The sequence below is a fragment of the Pteropus alecto genome, unplaced genomic scaffold (genome assembly GCF_000325575.1).
Source record: "Pteropus alecto unplaced genomic scaffold, ASM32557v1 scaffold61, whole genome shotgun sequence".
In the NCBI taxonomy this organism is placed as follows: domain Eukaryota; kingdom Metazoa; phylum Chordata; class Mammalia; order Chiroptera; family Pteropodidae; genus Pteropus; species Pteropus alecto.
The window spans coordinates 17,316,999-17,336,747 of record NW_006434835.1 but is presented as its reverse complement, the minus strand read 5'-3'; the positions used below and the strand labels follow the sequence as shown (position 1 = coordinate 17,336,747).

The 19,749-nt window shown below is 48.5% G+C and overlaps 1 protein-coding gene across 1 annotated transcript in view; it reads right to left on the bottom strand.

Annotated features, from left to right (window-relative positions):
- Positions 1 to 19,749, bottom strand: part of PLB1 (phospholipase B1) — a 120,842-nt gene that overhangs the window by 78,859 nt on the left and 22,234 nt on the right. The window contains exons 5-15 of the mRNA XM_006910435.3: positions 18,293 to 18,351; positions 14,828 to 14,868; positions 14,216 to 14,259; positions 10,988 to 11,078; positions 10,607 to 10,658; positions 8,760 to 8,846; positions 4,182 to 4,244; positions 3,291 to 3,370; positions 2,311 to 2,386; positions 1,323 to 1,424; positions 259 to 315 (exon numbers count right to left, since the gene is read on the bottom strand). Coding sequence (XP_006910497.1) covers positions 259 to 315; positions 1,323 to 1,424; positions 2,311 to 2,386; positions 3,291 to 3,370; positions 4,182 to 4,244; positions 8,760 to 8,846; positions 10,607 to 10,658; positions 10,988 to 11,078; positions 14,216 to 14,259; positions 14,828 to 14,868; positions 18,293 to 18,351 — 752 coding nt within the window. The remainder of the gene's footprint in view (positions 1 to 258; positions 316 to 1,322; positions 1,425 to 2,310; positions 2,387 to 3,290; positions 3,371 to 4,181; positions 4,245 to 8,759; positions 8,847 to 10,606; positions 10,659 to 10,987; positions 11,079 to 14,215; positions 14,260 to 14,827; positions 14,869 to 18,292; positions 18,352 to 19,749) is intronic.

Below are 19,749 nucleotides of genomic sequence, written 5' to 3'. Positions count from 1 at the left end.
GCCTGGGCTACACTGTCTGGGCTGTGGCTCAGCCTTGGAACGAGGAGAAGAAGCTCCCCGTTGTCAGAGCTGGGCTGTCACCAGGTGTGAGAAGGCTCCCTGGCGGCCCAGAATCACTGTTCTGGGATCTGGCTGGCATCCTGCTGCCCCTCCATCCAAGTAGTGGGCAGAGTGGGCACGGTGGTAGAGGCCCTGCCCCTCCTGTGGGCCAACGCCCCAGGCTGGCACAGCAGCCTCCCAGGACCCCCAGCCACTCACCATGGTGTTCCAGAGATTCACAGCGAATGTGATGGGGTCTTCGAGTGGCCACTGCCCCTGAAAAAGAACAGGAACCCCTGTGTTACTCCAAGGATGGGTGGACCTGCCACACACTTTGAAGCTCTCCCTGGCAGAGATGGGGTGGCCTTGATCTGTCCATACTCTTCCTCTCAGCCCCCTAACAAGCAGGTACTTATAGGACCTCTGTCTGGTGTCAGGGCTCACAGGCGAGGGCCTGCAGGAGCAGGTCACACCCTGGTGGCTCCTGATCATCATGGAGATCTCCACGACTGAACTAACCGGCAGGAGGAGTGGTGATAGCTAAGTGACTCACACGTGGTCCGAGCAGGAGCAAGGCCTAGGAACCAATGTTTCTCCCCGTCCTTTTAAAACCACTATTTAAACATGGTTTGAGTCCTAGAGGGGGCACAATGACTCCAGCCAGGAGATGACAAGGAGGGACTGTCCCTGGCACCCAGTGCTGAAGCCTCAGCGGTGTCAGGGAGAACCTGTTGAGCATGTGTCAACCCCACCAGCCATGCTCATGGTCTGGACACCCCACTGGGGTAAGAGGCATTTCCCAAGTGACCTGGTGGAGTCAGGGCAACTCACATTACCCTCCCTTCCGAGGGTAGATGCAGAATCTACAGAGGGAAGAGGGCGACGTGGTGCCCCGGAAATCCTATCCTGAGTCGTCACAACAGCTATGCGGTACTGAGGGCTTCACGCATTCACTCACGTGATCCTGACGACCGCCCCAGAGGGAGGGAATGTTAATAATGGCTCTGATTTCTCGGGTGAGGACCCGAGGTACAGAGAGTCCTGACAACTTCCCTGAGGTCACACAGCTGGTGCATTTCAGAGCCAGGAGCCCTCTGGCTCAAGTGCGTGCTCCTTACCTCTGGGCAGCTCTGCCTCTCAGAACCTCCAGTCCCATGGGGAAATCGGCAAGAAAGGATAAGGGAATGTTGCAGCATTTTTCCCGAGACTGCACATCCTGGGCTCGGTGGAGGGGAACTGGGCGGGAGAGGGAGAGGGTGTAGGTCACGGCCACCCTCACTCACCGAGAGTGGCTCCAGGGCTGTCTCATAGAAGGGCTGGAAAACCACTGCGAAGCTCTCCTGCTCGTTGTACTTGCTGGAGGCCAGGAGACGTCCCCAGCTTTCCTGAAGAGGGGAACAGAGATGCGCACCCAGGAGCACAAGCAGGGAGGTCTCAGCAGCAACTCGGTCACAGTCACCCACCATGTGCTGCTCTGAATTAAATGCTAGTAGGAAGCTCCCTCTCGTCTCCTGCTTTGGGACCTTTGATTAATTAAATCAGGTTTTTAATTTTTCCTCTGAAGTCTCAGCATCAGGTAAACCAGAGATAGACCCGAAATATATTCTCAGAGAGTTTGAAAAGGACACACAAGACCAGCGTACAGCTAGGGCCCCCAGGCTCTGTTCAGGGCTAAGTTCCATAGAGGGATGTGCCATTTACCATTCGAAACATGTTATTTCCAGAGTGAGAGAAATGCCACACAGCTTTATATATAACTTTCTTTTTAAACAAAAGTCATCATGCGAGCGCATGTCAATAAAAACTGTGCTTTGAGCTGTTTGCTGATGGAAATGATGGCTCCCACTGATCCATCTTCACTCTCTTGGGGTCTCTTTGCTAAACTAGAATGCACATCTTTGGGAATCCCGAGTTTCCCATGGGCTGTAGTCTGAGGCAAAACCAGCTGACCAGCCACAGATGCAGCGATACAAGCGGTGATGACTATCAAACCCATCTCTGAATGAATCTGCAAAGTCCTTCACTATCCTTTACCGAAAGCACCACCACCGCCCCCCTCCCAACCTGCCAGGATCGTCGTCCCCACTTTACCTACAGGGATACCAAGCCATCCCCAGGGAGTGAACCGAGAGTAGCGCTCTTCGGTTCCACGTTCAGTCGGAGAAGTCTTACTGCAGCAAACTGGCACTTCAATTGTCCCTACTGCCCCTGTTCTCTTCCACGACCCCCCACCCCTGTGAGCCAGCTGCCAGTCTCCCAGAGCGGGCTCACCTGATAGGACCACTGTGTCACAACCCTGAACAGCTTCGAGGTCTCCCCTGGGCAGCTGCAGGGTTCTGCTGTGGAGCTGCAGGTTAAAACAAGCGGGAAACGAGAGTGTGGATACAGCGTCAGGCTGCCCCATGGGAAAACAAGGAAGGTGGGGGCTGAGGGCGCCGGGGAGTCGCTCAGGGAGTGGGGAAGGAGAAATGGAAAGTCTCAGAGGGTGCCGGAGAAGGCGGGGAGCACATGTTGGAGAGAATAAAGGGTAGAGTGGAAAGGTACGTTGCGGTCAGGCTCCTTGGCGTGGGGAAGGGGTGTGGAGACATGCTCTCACCCTCCACCGGTTATACCCGCCTTTGCTGCTTCCACACCCCCTCCAATGCTCCCTCCCCCAACTCCAGGTGCCCTTTCTCTTCAGAACCCTCCTTTCCTCTCAGCAGGGTCCGCTCTTTCCATTGTGACCACCTCCAGCCGTCCCTACCCTAACTTTTTTCACATGAACTTCTTTTCTGGGTGCTAAGCCAGGAATCTTCGGATTTGGGTTCAAAGAGTAAAAAATTCTATGACTAATTTCAGAAATATGTGGGAATCATGTTCTGCGAAGATAAAATACATTTAGGCTCAATTTTGTTCTTTCCCATTTCTAGAACTGTCACTTCTCGGCTTATGGATGCTTTGCCACACCTGTTTCAGACTCTCAGAGCATCCTGGTGGGGGCAGGTCATCCGGCACTGTATTGACCAGACTGAATAGTTCATCCTTTCGCTCAGTCCCCAGAACAGTACTTGGCGGAGGGCTCCTCCCCGAGCCTGACTTTGCTCACTAGCTGTGTGGTCTCACACATGTCACACATGTACTTACTCTCTCTCGGCCTCCAACCTTTGGGTTTTCTTCATAGCATTAATGCACGTGAAGTGCCCCGCACAGTGCCTGCCTGGCACATGGCGACCACTCAACAAACACTAGTCCCATTCCACTCCCCTTTTTACCTGAGATGAGTCTCCTGATGCCAGGGAGAGGCCCCCACAACGTCAGAGAGATCCACCAGGTTCACAAATGCTTTAGGGACCTAGGAGTATACGAGGGAGAAGATGGACATTTTCTAAGTCACCATTGCTTCCCAGGGTCCTCCCTGGAACCCCTAGTTTGAGCCGAGCTTGGGGTCTGGGTAAGTATGTGAAGCCTCTTTGGGAGATGCTTGCTTGATGTTGGTCCTAAACTGCCAGCCCTGTTGGTTGTGCAGAAATGTGTCATTCGCCATCCCTCATGGTGGGCAGGGCACCTCCCCACCACAGTGTCAACAGGGGAGCAGGACCACAGTGGATGGGACTCTAAACCCTCTCTGGAAGCTGCGATGGAAAGCTGCCTCTTCAGGGAGCTCAGGGGTAGGTGTGAGCCACAGAGCTCCCCCTGGAGTCTTGGAAGCTGCAGCACTCATCGTGGTCCCTCTAGAAAAGAAAGCCTTGAAGATTCTCCAGGCCCCTCCAGGCCACCACTGCCCCAGACTCAGTCAGAGAAAGGTCTCGGGAAAGAGCGGGTCACCAAGTCCCCCGTGAAGAACTGTGCTCTATTCCTTCTTCCTCCCCAGATGACTCTGTCAGAAATATCTTTTGCACGAGTGTAGGGCTCTATACCTGACCCAGGTTTTCCTTAAAAGAGTGAAAGATGGGCTCGTCCAGACCCTTTCCCTGGGGTCTTATCCTCCTCACAGGAAATCTGGCACTACTCCATGTTTTTCAACTCAGTGGAGGCTGTTGGAGAGTAACCAGAACCTGCCTTGCCAACCCTCAGAAGGGCAGCTTGCTCATGGCTGCAGAAGGCATCCGTGAGGAAGCGCCAGGTGTGTGGTCTCACAGAGTTGGGGGAGCTGCAGGCCTCACCTCCTGGAGCAGGTAGTCCAGCATCCTAGTCAGCTTGTCCATGCCACCCATCACGTCCTTTGGCTGTGAGAGGAGAGATGTGCTGAATGTAGGTGAGGACAGGGAACATGGGGCCAAGGATGCTTAGGTTCACTTTGGCCTGTCCCTTCCCCTCCCCAACCCCTGCCCTCAGCAGAGATGACAGCGACAAAGGCTCTACTAGACCCCAGTTTCACTTAAACGAGTGTAGAGTTCCCAGAGCTTCCTAGGATTTTGTCCATTTTCTGACTTCCCCAACCTGTCATCTACCAGGAAAAAACCAAACTCCCCCAAATGAGACGTTCCATGTCAAGGAAGGGAAAACTCAAGGTCAAGGCAATTCTAAAGCTCACATCCAGGGATGGGAAACAGGATTCACTCCCCAAGGCTGATGGAATCACTTTTATCTGAAGAATATCAGATCCGAAGGGGGAACACAATTACCCTTGGATTTCAGGACCCAGACGGGCCTTAAAACTTCTACCTGGCTACTCTTGTATCAGAACTCTCCCTGTCACATTTTCCCCAAGTAAGAAAAGGGCTCCTGTCATTGAGTATTTAAAGGCGTCCCGTACCCACTCATTCTTTGCAAGTAATGAAAATAAATAACTAAATAAGACCAGCTCAAAAATAGACCCCGGTCTACCTTTCCAGAGTAAAAACAAAAACAAAAAAATGGCAAACAAAAATAAACTTTATAACAACACCAACTCCTAAGCTGCCTACAAACCAGCCATCCCCTGAGGCGACTTGGCTCAGACAGGAAGACCGGGGAGGCCCAGGAGCTGCGCTGTTTCCTGGGGAGACATAGGCGGTGACTCTGGAGATAGCTGCCAATCACTCGGGCCGGGACGCATGTGGGGCAGTGTCCCTCCTCCCCAGTTTCTGCTTTGCTGGGGCGTTATTCTCTGGAAGCCAATTCAGCCCGCTCTGTTGCCATGGCCAGCAATAAAGCCTTGTCTCATTTTTTCGGTCGGAGTGAGTCTCTCTCCGAGCATGACATTAAGCATCTCACTGTTCCTTCTGAAGAGCCTTGGGAACTCTGTCTAGAAAGGTCCTCGCCGCCCATCCATACCCATTCAGGGCATCTGCCTTCCCCAGGGACACCGCGGAGCCCTGCGTGGTTCTTCCCTGACAGCAAAGCCTGCTTTAGAAAACTCTTTGTCAAGGAGCTTATGGACAGCTGCAGAGCGAAATCAGGGCCCATCCAGTCACTCCAGGTTGTCACTTGGTCATAACTAACTGTCCCTGTTTCTTAGTGGAAGACATTACATGCCTATAAAATGTCCCTTGTCTATAAGGTCGGACATAATAAACTCCTCCTTGAAACCAAAGTCAGGAAAAAGCTTATTTCTCCAAATGAACCTGCATATTTTCATTTACATCTTTTGCCCCTAGAGTCTGAAGAATGCTATATTATCAAACATGTGCCTGAGACAAAACTTAACTTTTTCTAATAAATTATTTCCTTGACGTTTATTCTAATGAGGCGTATTCAGTGAAAAGATACAAACACTTCAGATTTCTTGAATCATCCTGCCAGTGTCCCCTCCAAAATGTTGACACCTGCTTCCTAAAGCATTTGCAACAAATAATTATATATATTTTCTTGCAGTGTCCTTGGCTTTTTTCTCTTCATTTTTTTTCTATTCTTTTTAACTGATTTTTTAAAATCTTATTCATTAACAAAACTAGTCTTTAACTAGAGAGCAGTAAAAAGAATCCAGACCCTACAAGCATCCTGTGTTACTGCAATGAGCCAGGTCATCAGTTACCTCTGAAGCACCTACCTGCCTCTGAATAGCTGGAAACGCGACAGCGGCCCTGAGGCATTGTCACTGCCTAATGGATGGCTTCTGATTTTATTCTCCTATGACCTCGGTTTTAAGAAACCCCTAAAGAACAAATGCGCACACAGGCCTTGTCTATTCCCTACAAAAAGGGCTGGAAGTCCTAGCAGGGGAGAAAAATTCCAGGTCTTAAGTAGGGGATAAAGGAGGTTATCATTTCTTAACAGTAAAACACCCTTTTCTCACACGAACTTCTTCAGGAAACTTGACCTATGGCACAGGTAAAGGCGGGGCTGCTCCGTGAAGTCAGCTGGAAGCCGGAAGCCCACCTCTCAGCCTTGTGTGTGCCCTCAGAGGCACCTCCAGTGGCCCCCGGAACTCTGCAGAACAAGCCCCCAGGGAGAGACGGAACCTGAGATGTGCTTTGGGAATGCAAAGTGCTGTGTAAGGACTTCTCTGATCAGGGGCCTGAGCTATGCCACTGAGTGCACTTGAAGAGGAAGCTGTGGCCAGAGGCACCACCGGGAAGACCAGGAGGTGAGTGGGGGGTCTGGGCAGCAGAAGTGTGGCTGCGGGGATGAAGAGAAGCTGGCTGAGAGCCAGACCTAGGAGCTGCAAATGTTACATATGTTTCACATCACAACTCAGGACACATATCTAGAAATAAGCAAAAATAACCATGAACTAACATTTACCTGACTGTATGCAATGAATACTAATGTTATAGTTTATTCTATTTTACTTCTATATTTATAATTTTAATTGCAATCTTTTAAACTGATTTCTGACCTATGAACATACTTTAATTTACAGTCTGAAAAATCACTGTATTTTTTTTTTAAAAGGTTCAAGTAAATAAGCAAGATTGTTTATAATAGTGAAAAACTAGAAACACCTAAATGGCCAACAAAAGGGAACAACAAAATAAAATGTAGTAAATTTACACAATATAAAACTATTTTGCAAATAACAGGAATAAGCTCAATTCATATGTATCAACATGACTAGACCTCAAAAATACTTGGTTACTGAAAAAATCGCTCAATAGTGCATACAGTATAATACTATTCATGTTATATCTTTCTAATTCACACACACACACACACACACACACACACACGCAAAATAATACTAGGATTCACAGATATATAAAAGGCTTAGTAATAAAAAGGGAGAGGAATAGAGGTGGTGGCCAAAGGGTATTTTAGCTTGAACTGTAATGTTTTCATTTTTTAAAAGGAGAAAACATTTGTGCATTGCTTATGTAACTAAAACCAATAAAAGTAAATAATGCATAAATGGATACATACACACAGAAAGTACCGTGTAGTTAAGAATGCTTGAAAGCACAAATACATGAAAGAATGCAAGAATTCAAATAAAAATGCTTGAGTGCAAGAAGAGTATGGAAGAAATCATGAGTGAGTAAAGCATCAGTGAAAGCATTCCAACATTAAAAAAAAAATCAAACAAAAGCTAGCATGAACATACTCATAAATACAACAGCATGTGTCTCCATATAAAAAGAGAGAATGACTTTATGCATGAATAGACAACTTTTTGATGGATGGATAAATGTGTGACGATATAGAGAAATATGGCAATGCCTAAGTGCTCGTTTGAGCACTTTAATGCATGAATGTGTAAATCATAAAGAAGCGTGCGTAACGACCAAACGGAAACGCTGGGGAGGGGGAAGAGAACTGAGCGTGTAAATTTCACTGGGCGTGGGTGAAGTAGAACAACAAACCTTCGAGGTCTATTTGCCACAAACCCAGGAGATCTGCAGGAAGACTGCTCAACAAGAGCTGACTAGGGAAGGGAGGCTTGCATCCGCGTTCTCCCACGACCCAACATCTCTAAAGGGAGGGGGCTTTGGCGATGGGGCAGGAGTCAGTGGAGCCACGGGGCATTCGGAGGAAGGCCGAGTACATGTTGTGGAAGGAGGGCTCAGAACCGAGGAGGACAGCACCTTGAGAAACGTCGACCCATGCCCGTGTCGTGGTGGAGGCCCTGGAAGGGGGCTGAGGGGACAGTGGGCAAGGAATTGGTTTGCTATAAGTGGCAGAGCCAGCTTGGTGGCAACCATGCCTCAGACTCCTGAAGAAGAGTCTGTGTGCCATTTATGTCCTCATAGCCTTGGTATCTAAGCCACTCCTTACACTTTCAACTGATCCTGACCTGGACGATCATCAATAAAGACTTAAGTCCTAGATAGTCACCTACATGAATAATAAATGAAGCCACATGGTTCATATCCTGTTCCCAGGAAAGCTAAAGAGCCTGGAGAATATACAAAAACAGCAGGCCTCCCATTACAACCAGAGTTCAAGAGGTAATGACAAGAGCACACATCTTACTTTCTTTTCTAAATTCAGTACTTAAAAGAAATCAGAGTTAAGAGACGCAAAAAGATTTTTAACCAGGAAGCTGTTTTTCCCCAATTGTAGAATGATCATTGACTAAGTTTATCTATACTTCAATTTGATATAAAATATGGTAAGTTAAAAACAGCAGTCCCGGTATTAGGTTGCTTGAGCCCCTATTGTGTATGTATGTGGCATGTATGTATGTATGTATGTATGTATGTATGTATGTATCTGTCTGTCTATCTATCTATCTATCTATCTATCTATCTATCTATCTATCTATCTATCTACTCTGAAATAGATGCCATCAGGCCCTGACAGGTGCAGATCAGGCAGGTTTAGTTCATTTACTCTACCCACCTGAGATTTGCAATCCCTCTGCCTCCCAGCCTGCCGTTTACCTGTTGGGCGGAGGGACACAGGTGACACTGGCTTGTGTTACTGAAGAACACGTTGATGAGCTTCCAGTCATTTTGAAAGTCAAGTTGCTAAAGGAAAGGGAAACAGCATCGAAAAGAGATAGTAGTAAGGCCTGGTACAAAAAGAACTATTTCTCCCTGTCTTTCAATTTCATACACCCATCCCCATGAAATCATATTTATATATTTTTTTTTTCAAAGTATATGATGGGAATCTAAAGTTGTATGAACAGCTCTGGAAGGCAAGTTGGAAAAATATATCAAAAACTATTTTTTAAGGGCATACCCTTTTATCCAAGAATTCCATTTTTCAGACTGTATTTTAAGGAAATAAGGATACACGAAAGATTTAGCTACAACAATGAAGCCTTGTTCATACAGTAAAAAACTAAAGCGACATAAATGTCTAAATATGGGATTGCTGTGTAAATTGTGGAACACTCATAAGATGAAATACTACATAGCTGTTAAAAGTATGCTGGAAAATGTAATTAATGTCATGTGAAATATTGTATTGAGGAAATTAGGTTGCAAAAAGTATCTACATCTAGTAGCTTCCTTGTTTTATAAAATATACACAGATGCTTGGAATAAATGTATTTGGAAAAAAATGTGGAAAGAGATGTACCCTGAGTTGTCGACGGTAATCATCTCTGGGTAATATTCTTTATGTTCATTTGTGTTTTCTAATTTTTTTAACTTTGAATAAACACGTGTCACTCATGGAACCAAAAGTAAACTTGTGTTTTGTTCTTTAAGAAGCAGCGTGATGTAGTTGAGGAGTGCTGGACTGTGAATCAGACACCTTAGATTTTAGCTCTAACTAGCTGTGTGAACTTGGACCAGTCACATACCTTCTGGGACTTCAGTTTCCTCATCTGTAAAATTACGACGTTGGTTTCAAGACCTCCCAGCTATTCTCCAGATTATTATTCCTCCAGAAATTCTGGGATTCTCTCGTTAGGGAGAAACCAACTCTTTACGGCACAGCTCCTGCATTTGTTGCTGTCCCTATATAACCTGTAATGGTCTGGCTTTAATGCCCGATCCCTTTAATAAATGCATGGCTGGTTGAGACAGCGGCCGACCTTGGTTCCAGCGGTCCAGGCTCAGCACTTGGTTAGAGCCAGACGTGGCAGCAAGACCTGCTTTGATACTTGTCCGTAAGAAAAGCACAAAGATTGGAGGATGCTTCTTACAAACTCATGAGTTACCAAATAAAAACCATGTGAACTGCTAGAAGTCTGCGTACCAGGGCCCCAGCATGTATGTTACAGAGGCCTCCACCTCAGGGCTAAAATGAATACGGTAATTAATAATAACAGCAATCACCACTTCAATGGCAATGACGACTATAGGCTTTCATAGTGCCAGGCACGCCCGACTCCTCATTTCATCCTCCCTAAGTCCTGTGCTGTAGCTTCTTTTATTACACCCATTTCATAAATGGGAAAACTGAGGCTTAGAGAGGTCAAATGCCTTACTCAGTATCACATAGCTAATAGGGGGAGAATTCAGGATTCACTCTCAAACCGGACACCCTCTAAAACCTAAGCTCTCAACCACCTCCCTAAGTAAGATGTCACTTACTCCATCTGCTAACTTTTAGCCGGACCACACAGAATAATGCCATTGTGCACATAAGAAGTGGCCCTATGTTTTAAGGGTCTCCGGAGAATCACCACGGGAAGGGCATTTTTGGAGTGCCCAGGCCTTCCTTGCTGAATTCAGGGCACAATGGCTGCAGTCACGGCTGCCTGATGTGTTTGGTCTGACTGCCTTGCACCAGGCACGGGCAGCCCCAACCAGAGAGTCCAGTAGATTCTTACCTGGTTCTCTTTCATGCTCCTCACCAGTTCTTTTGCCTGAATCCACAAGTCCCTGCACAGGCGGAGCAGGGCAGAGAGAAAATCAGATAAATACAACTTTGCCCAGGGCTAGAAGTTTGCCCCTCACCCCTGCCCAGATGCCAGTCTCTGAGCCCAAGGCTGCACTGCACCGCCCCTGGCTTCTGGAGGACAGACATTGGCCTGACTTTTTAAATCAGGCCTATCGGGGAGACTGAAATCAGCCAGGAGAGGCATTTTGGCTTTGACTTAACACAGACCTCTACTTTTTAAGCCTTTTTTGACTTTGCCAGACCCTCCCGCCCAGATGTCCAAGACTGGCAGGAATCCACAGCCCTGGAGAGAGCTAGCAAAGGGACTTACTCGGCACCACTGTGGGGTCCCACGTTCTTCCCAGGGGTGCACACGGGCCTCAGCACAGAGGGATTGAAGCGTCGGATGACTTCTGAAAGGACTAAAGAGAGCGCGGGTTTGAGGCTGTGGCTCTGACAGCTGGAGGTCGCCTGTGGAGTTGCGGGGAGGTACCACGGTTGCTGCCCCTGTTCCAAAGCGGGACCTCGCACTGCCTCGGGCTGCAAGGGACTAACATCTTTTAAGTCCTAGGCCAGGCCCAGTGCTAAGCGCTTTACATGTATGAAGGGGAAACTGAGGCTGAGAGAAGCTAAGCAACCCGCTCGAGGTCTCCAGGCTAACTGAAGTTGCTGGGATTTGAACCAAAGCCCTCAGATGCCAAAGGTTTTTACCGTTGTGTGCTATGGCCCTATGAGAGAAAGTGTGTGGGACTGAGACCCAGGCAGGCTGCCTCCCGGTCCCCCTCCCTTCTTCTGAGAGTGACAGCAGGGTGGGAAAGCTCCAGGGAACATACAGAGAACATGTCCCAGAGCTGACAGCCAGAGGACCGCTAAAAATAGTGCTGTCAAGGAGCAGTTGTGTCTTGCTCCCAGGAGACATGAGAGGGCAGACGGGGGAGAGCGTGATGAGAAGGAGATGCCTCCACCCCCTCCCCAGTCCCCCGTCCCTTCTGCCCCCATCCAGAAGTGTCTGGGGCTTCGTGGGAGCAGAATCCAGAAGGCGGCTTTAAAGGGGCTCCCTGTGCAGGGAGCTGACACTGTGCAGGCAGCAGACAGAGAAGGGGTGGGGAGCTGGGCTGGAGTTGGGAGACCGGTCACTCAGCTCTGTCGGGCTGGGCAGCCACCCAAGTCGTGTGTGGCTCCATCTTCATCCTGTCCCGAACTAATGAACTTCCTTTTCCTTTTCTAAGTACTGACCACCTTGCAGAAGGAGCCCATTCCCACACGTGGTGAGAAGACAGAGACCTCTGAGGCCAGTGGAAGACTTTAGGACAGTGTGTGTGCACATGTGAGTGTGTGTGTGGTGTTGCGAGCGCGTATGAGCATGAGAGTATGCGAGCTGAGTGTGAGCGTGTGTGTTGAGTATGTGTGTGTGCATGTGAGTGTGTGTGTGTGTGAACGAGCATGAGAGTATGCGAGCTGAGTGTGAGCGTGTGAGCTGAGTATGTGTGTGTGCATGTGAGTGTGAATTGAGTGTGAGTGTGTGTGTAAGTGAGTGGTATGACTGAGTATGTATGGGTGGGGAGAACACTTCACCTGAGGAGAGAGACTCTGTGAGGGTCGACTGAGTATGTATGGGTGGGGAGAACACTTCACCTCAGGAGACTCTGTGAGGGTGAACGATAGAACATGAATGTCTGCTCTAGGTCTTTGAAAGAGAACTGCTTTGTAGTTAAAGGTATTTGTATGATATTGCTTCTTGTGGTCAAACAGGACCTTAGATCTTTTCACATAAATCTGCCCGTCATTTTGTTTTACATCTGCTGTGTACCTGGTCTGTTCTCTCTCTGGATCGCCAGAGGGGTCAGGATAGGGCACAGGCTGTGGGGCAGGACCACTTGAGTCCACAGGGACTCTGCCAGGTACGAACCATGTAACTTGAGAAAGTCCCTTCCCCTGCCCCGCCACCCCCGACTCAGTTTTCCCATCTGCATGCTGGCTGTGGTAGGCAAAGCGTGGCTAGATTTGAAGAGCTATAAGGTCCTGGGGTTGAAGGATAGATGGACTGAGCTCGGGCTGGCCCCATTGCACACTGCGGGGGCCTAGATGTCCCCAGAGCACCTTCTCCTTGGCTCCTCTGCTGGCTTGGTCACCCAGCTGAGCTTCCAGGACTCACACTCCACTCCTCCTTCCCTCCCCCTGCCTAATGTAGGCTGGATTCACTAGCAGCAACGATGAGTCCTGCCTTTGAGGACATCCGGGCACCAGATCAGCCCTCACTGCCCAGCCTTCGGCGGCGCCTCTGGCCAGGTGGGGCTCCTGGTCACTCTCTGCTAAAGGAGGGGCAGTTAGGACTTGTTATCAGGTGGGTGAGGGACAATAAAAAGGAGACAAACTAAAAAATCAGGCAAATAAGCTGTCTTTGTGGTTTCAGGGTCTAAACTACATTCCATCATCCCAGACAAGACAAATATTTCGTTGTTTTTTTTTTTTTTCTTTCTACCATTTAAAGGTAAACAGGGCCAAACCTAGACAGAGCGATGACAGTCGCTAAGTCAGTAAGGGCGTCGTTTTTCAGAACCTTTTGACCCTTTGCAAGGGCACCCTCCTACCACTTTGGCTACCACCTGTCCATCGGACCCTGGAAGGCTGGACAGCAGGCCTCAGCCTCCCCTGCTGGGTGGCGAGGGCTGAAAGCAGGGCCAGTGTCGGAGTCGTCCCCGTCCTTTGCAAGGAGCCTAATACTTCCCAGGCCCTTGGTGAAAATCACTGGCTGAATTGACAGGCACTAGCCACCTTGCTGTCATTATTCTTCCAGAAGTGTCAGCTGGGAAGAGCACGTGCATTGGGGTCTGAGCCTTCTCACTCCTTGTCATTGACTTGTGAGCACCAAGCAGAGGTGACTCTAATATCCCACCAGGCTAATTCAGCTGGCGTTAAAGGACTTAGGGTCTCAGGTGACTTAATAGAGTCATAAGAGACATTTGATGTTAAATGAAAACAAAACAACAGGTCACAGATGGCATTCATACGGAAGAAGGCCAAAACGTTCATGATTATCTCTAGATAGTGAGCTATATAGTTGATTTTCCTTTTCTTCATTTCATTTTTCTGAACCCAATTGCAATATCTATTTTATAAGCAAGGAAGTGATTACAAAATGAAATAAGCTGAAAATTAGACTGGGGTCTTCTCCTTGGTGCGGGGAAGCAATAAATGGCAGGCCCTTTCCCCAGATGACACGCTACTAGTCCGGTCCTGGAGGCCTGGGGGAGAAGGAGCCTCGGGACTCTGGGGGAGAAGGAGCCTTGGGACTCTGGCCCAGCCAGTGCTGGGCCCTGCTCCCATGTCCCCTAATGTCACCCAATGCCTCCTGACTTCTCTCTGCTCAGAGAAACCTCTCATAGGATATGTGCCTTTTCATACCCGGGCTCCCTGTCTGTCTCAGAATGCCTCCTCCTTTCTCTTTAGGCTCAGTGATGAAGCAGTCGATAGGATATTCTCTTCGTTAACTAGAATGCTGTTGTGTTGGGAGGGATAGGGACAATCTGGAATCTGGCCATAAATACACAGAACTCACCTGTCACCACTCCCATGCACACCTGCTCTGGCCTTTTTCCAGTCCTACAAGTAGAAGCAAACATGCAAGCATCAGACGGCAGTTGTCACCTGCCAACAACCCTTTCCTTGGGCTGCTTGCTGGGGTCTGCGTCATGACCAGCTTTGGCTCAGCCTGGCTCAGGTTCTGGGGTTATCCTTCCTGGAGTCAGAGACATAGCTTGGATGGCAATGGATTTACCCAAATGGGCTGCACAGCTCCATCTGAACCCTCCTCTCCACATCTCCAGTAGGGCCCGAGCTGCAGAGCCCTGTGTAGAATGAGGCTGAACCTGGTCCACCCTGCACGCTATCCCCTGAGCAGAGCCATAAGCCTGGTGGTGGGAAGCAAGAATCCCCCCTTTGGCCTTTTCTGCTTTTCCTTTCACCCAGGGAGCCAGGCATGGCGAGTGTTGGACTGGAAGGCAGGAGGCTGGGTTCTGTCCCCGACTCTGCCACCTGCTCCTAAGAGAGCCAGTGCAAGGCCTCGCCAGCCTGGCCCTCAGGCTTCCCCATCGGTGAAACCAGGGGATGAGAGCCCATCAGCACTGAGGCTCCTCTCAGCCCTGCTTCTCTGTGATTCCAAGGTATTTACCATTGGTGATTCTCTATGTCGGCTGTTCCTGAGTCTGGAAGCTGGAAAAGATAAGCAGCATTAACACCCAGCCAGGGAAGGCGGGTGACCCCGAGAGACCCCGGCTACCTGACAGCCCCTCTCAGTGATAAAAGGGAACCCACGGATCCAGGGAAGGGTCCAATCTGCCCGTGAATGTCAGGCTTCCTGCACAGCATCGTTGGTCAGAACCCAGAGCAATAGATGGTGTGACCATTTCCCTCAGAACAGAAATGGGGCAGGAGAGCTTAGATTTAAACGCATCGTGAAACCCTATTCACACTCTACATAGAAGTAAAGGAGATAGCGTCGCTGTGACTGTCCATAATCTAAGACTCATTTTGGTTATTGTCTGTCTCCCCTGACCGGAATGTAAGAACCACGAGAGCAGGGATTTCTGTCTGTTTTGCTTCGGACTATATTCCTTGAGCCTAGGACGATGTTGACACATCATAAGTACTCGATAAATATTTGTTCAATAAATACTTTTTGAAAGAACAAAATAAGGTTCTGATTTTTCTCTTGGTAAGATCCTAGATGACCAGGACCCTCTCTATTGGAAAGGTGCCCTTGTTGTTGGGCCAGAGGTGACACAGGGTGACCCACCCGGGAATTGTGTCTTTTGCAAAAGGTCCTAGGGGTGTTTGGAATCCTGCCCACAACATAGAAGGTGCTCAGTACACATTAGCTGCTGTCAGTAGTATTATTTTCAGAGATTTAAATTCCTAGAAGACAGTGTCTTCAGGTATGGTGGTGACAGGTGACAGCTGTACCCACACTGCCTATACCCAGCCTGCTGCTGCTTCTCTTTAAAGAGTCTGTTTATCCTTAACCACCTGACTCAAATGACAGCCGGTCTACACAATTGGATCATGCCTCAGAAGTCCTCTCAGGAGCACGGGCTGACCATGACATTTCTCTAACTGGGGATGGAGTCCCTTGCTTCTCCCCAAGGAGCCAGCCAAAGATGCCAGACAGGTGATGTCATGAGAAAAGCAGCTCTCCTGGGGCTGAGACAACATGGAAAAGTCTGTGCCCAACCAAAGGGAGTCTGACTAGTAGCAGAAGTCTTCCTCAGACCAAGCTTGATGGGGGGAGGGGTGTAGACAGGTGAGCGGGGAAAGAAAGGAGAACAAGAAGAATGAGGCTCAAAGTGAGGGGAAGAGCTCAGTGAGCAAGGTAAAGCTGGGCAAACCCAGGAAACGCCGATGTCTCTGTTTTGCCTGCTGCCAGTCATTTCCTCTTCGCACTCTTCATTGGCTGGATGCCTGCCCTGTGGCAGGTACTATGGTGCTGGAGACACAAAGCTAAGCCAGACACAGTCCCCGCCTTCCAGGATTTTGACATAGTGGCTTATAACCTCCCTGGCCCAGAAAAATGTCTATGACAGTTAAGCAAAAAACCAAGTCACAGATAGTATATTACAGTCTGACTCTACTTTAGGTCTCTCTCTCTCTCTCTCTCTCTCTCGCTCTCTCTCTCTCTCTCACACACACACACACGCACACACACAATTTCTTAAACAACATTTATTAGCAAGCAGGCAAAAAACAATACAACTTGCATAATATTGGGTACACCCACCTAATCTCCACTTTGGGTGCTCTAAATTCATGTTGAAAAAAAAGTGTGTGTTGAGGCAGAATAGGAGATGTGAATGGCAAACTCAGTTTTTTATACTATAAATATATGTATTTTGTTTGTCTCTCATATTGAGCATGTATCATATCAGTTTGAGAGTAACTTTGATGAACATTTACAAATCTGATCTTTAAAGTGCTATGAAGAAAAGAGTCCAGAGCAATTAAACAAATAAGCGCTAATTACAGTCACAGGTAAGCGATAGTGCCTTGGTTACAGAAAGCTCCAGGAGCTCAAAGCAAAAGCATTAGCATTATGAACTGTTTCCTTTTTAAATTCACTGTTTTCCATTATTTTGCCCCAGCCTGACTTTTTATGCACCAGTTCGTGACAGCAGGCTCTCAGGGCAGACAGAGGGAGGTGGCCTCCTAGGAGCTGTGCTCTCAAGCTTTATCCTGAAGGCTGAGGTGCTCATCAGTATAATGACTCTGGGGCTGGGAGACCATCATGGACAGAAGCTGTATTCCAGTGCCACAGGCCTCAGGCTCACAGGAGGAGAAAGGATGAGCTGAGTGACAGGCAGGAGCTGTGGAGTCTGAATAATTCATGAATAAGAAGCTCTTTCAGAGCTGAGACCAAAGAATAGAAGTCATCGATTGGTTTAACTTTAGAAACCGGACTTGGGGTGGAGATTTTCTTGCAGTGAATTTCCCTGCCCAAAGCGGAAGAATACGGAGGTTCGCCCGCGAGTGTCACACATTCCGGGCTCTGGAACGTAACCATCGGCGTGCAGGGACACACGGGCTCAGCAAAGTCAATGTGCCATTCGTAACATGAAGCCTCTTTTCTCATTTATTCCACAACCCCCCTTCACATCCCTCCCAGCAGCAAATTTCCACCGTCACCCCCCATCCATACACACACAGTCACTCATTCCATTCAGCACCAGCACGGATGGAATAAAACAAGGATGGGAAGCTCTGCCTGCCTGACTTCACTGGGCTGCTGGTCAGGTTTCCAATGTGAAGTCTTGTAACTTACATACAGCAGGCACCGTGCTTGGGGTAGTGGGCTGGGGCCTGCAGCGAGGCGGCAGCCTGGGCCCAGGCGAAGGGGCTGAGGTTAAAGGGCGTACAGGGACAGGGGAGGGACGCAAGGAAGGAGACTGGCAGGGAAGGCGGGAGGAAGACACTGGTGGGGAGAAAATGTTCTGGTTCAGGTGCGGGAGGTGTGGCCGTGCTCTGGGCAGAGCAGTGAACACCTGCTGAGTGGTCTGTCCAGCTGGGACTTGAGGTGCGGGGCGGCTCGGGTAGCAGGCCTTTACTAAGATGGGGTGGGAGGAGGGGGGCGGAAGCCAGGACTGACTGGGGAATCACACTGACATTCACTCTGTCTTCCAACCCTCTTCTCTCTAGATATCTCTCTCTCTGTTCATCTTTTCCTTACTGCTTTTTTCCTTCTTTGCCTAACCATGTAAAATATACCACTTAAAATGTATTAGCAAAGATGGAAGTATTTTTTAAAGTTTACCAAGCAAATAAGGACATTTTTTCTTTATCTTTTTAATAGAAAGTTTAAGAGATTACTTTTAAAATTCTGTGTGATCTTCGACTTAATGTATCAATGGGTTTAATTTATTAATGAAACACTCCAAAAGTTTCCTCACTTGAACATAAAGGGAGGTTTTATTTGATTAGAGAGAAAAGAAAAAAAAAAGACTCAAAACCCCCTAGATTTTAGGATTTCTCCAACTCAGAGAATGTTTCTCTCTCCCAAAATGAAACCTCCCATCTGATTACTGGGAGCTCATTCAGAGAGAGTCATGAGTCCCAAACTCCACCTCCCACTGTCTCCTCAAATACTCACAGTTTCCACATCACCGATGGCTGCCACAAATTTAATATCCGAAGGTCTCAGAGAGTGGACTGCAAAGACAAGAACACAGGTAAGAAGGTCAGGTCAACATTCCCCACAATGTGGCGAAGGATGCCAAATGGGAGGGGGGCGCCACGTCTCCCAGTCAGAGGACAGCTGCTGAGGCTGAATCCGTTGGCCACGGGAGTGCAGAGCTGAAGACCAGGCTGTTGCTGGGAACCCTGAGAATCTGTACTAAAGAGACTCACTCCTCTCTGGAGGCCACACTGTTAACTGGACTCAGCCTCTCCAAAGAGATGTCCCATAGAAGGTCACTCGTGGCCCTCATTCTCCCCTCTCACTTGGCCTTCTTTCTGCCTCTTGCTTCCCTTCCCCGCCATTGCTTTGCATTTCTGGGCCACCATGAATAAGTAAGAGGGCAACAAATTAAAATTGAAACCACCTGGGTACAAAAAGGATCACATTGGCTTGAAGATTGCCAGAGAACAGCACTCAACGCCTGTAAGGCATGCAAGCATCAGATGCAAACTGTATGCAAATGGTGCACCAGGAAGCCAGCTTGACTGAACTCGGTCACCAGTATTTTTAGAATCGAGTCTCCCTAGAAACCACTGACACACTTCCTGGTCATGCTATGGGCTCCCAAAGAATCCATTTCCTAAGAAGTGCACTGGTTCCTTTTTCTACCTCCACTCCTTATATAACAGAATAGTAAGACTAGTGTGCTTAACTGGAAACCCTGGTGAGTCAGTGCAGTGCAAACACAAATAAAGTCATTGAACAGTCCCTGATGTGGCCACTTAATAGGATAAAGCCAGAGGAGATGACAAGCTCAAAGGCAACATTCATAGCACACGGGTGTTAGACAAACCTAGCCCATTATAGGAAGACAAATATGTCTAGACCAGCCACTTGGGCTACATTAGCGGATCAGGGAGGGCGCATGAGTGACTAGGCTCCAACCCACAGCTCCCATGACACTGTCGGTCCACCTGGAGGTAAGCACTCCCAGAGGCCACCCTCACCAGGCAAGCCACTGGGAGGCCATACTGGTTTTATCTCTGAGTAGCGTGTCAGGCTGTGTCCGTCCATGGAAACAAATGAGGGGGAAAAGAGGAGGTGTGAGGGGCAAAGAATGGAGCAGAGGGAGGACTTAAATGCCCAAAAGGTACAAGAGGAGTGTTAAGGGTGTGGTTCTGGGCAAAGATATGCTGAGGGCCAACTTCTGCTTCTGTGATCTGCTTGCTTGTTTGATGTTAACTAGGGTGTGGTTAATCTGTTTGCTTGTGTGATGTTAAACCAGGGTGTGGTTCTAGGCTTTATAAGCTGCCTCTTTTGGGAGCTTGGGGCTGATCTCCTCGAACCCTGGGTGGTCGAGTCAGTCGCCGGCAGGCTAATAAAGTCTCATAATTCATCTCAATTGGCTCCGTGGGTCTTAGAATTGATTG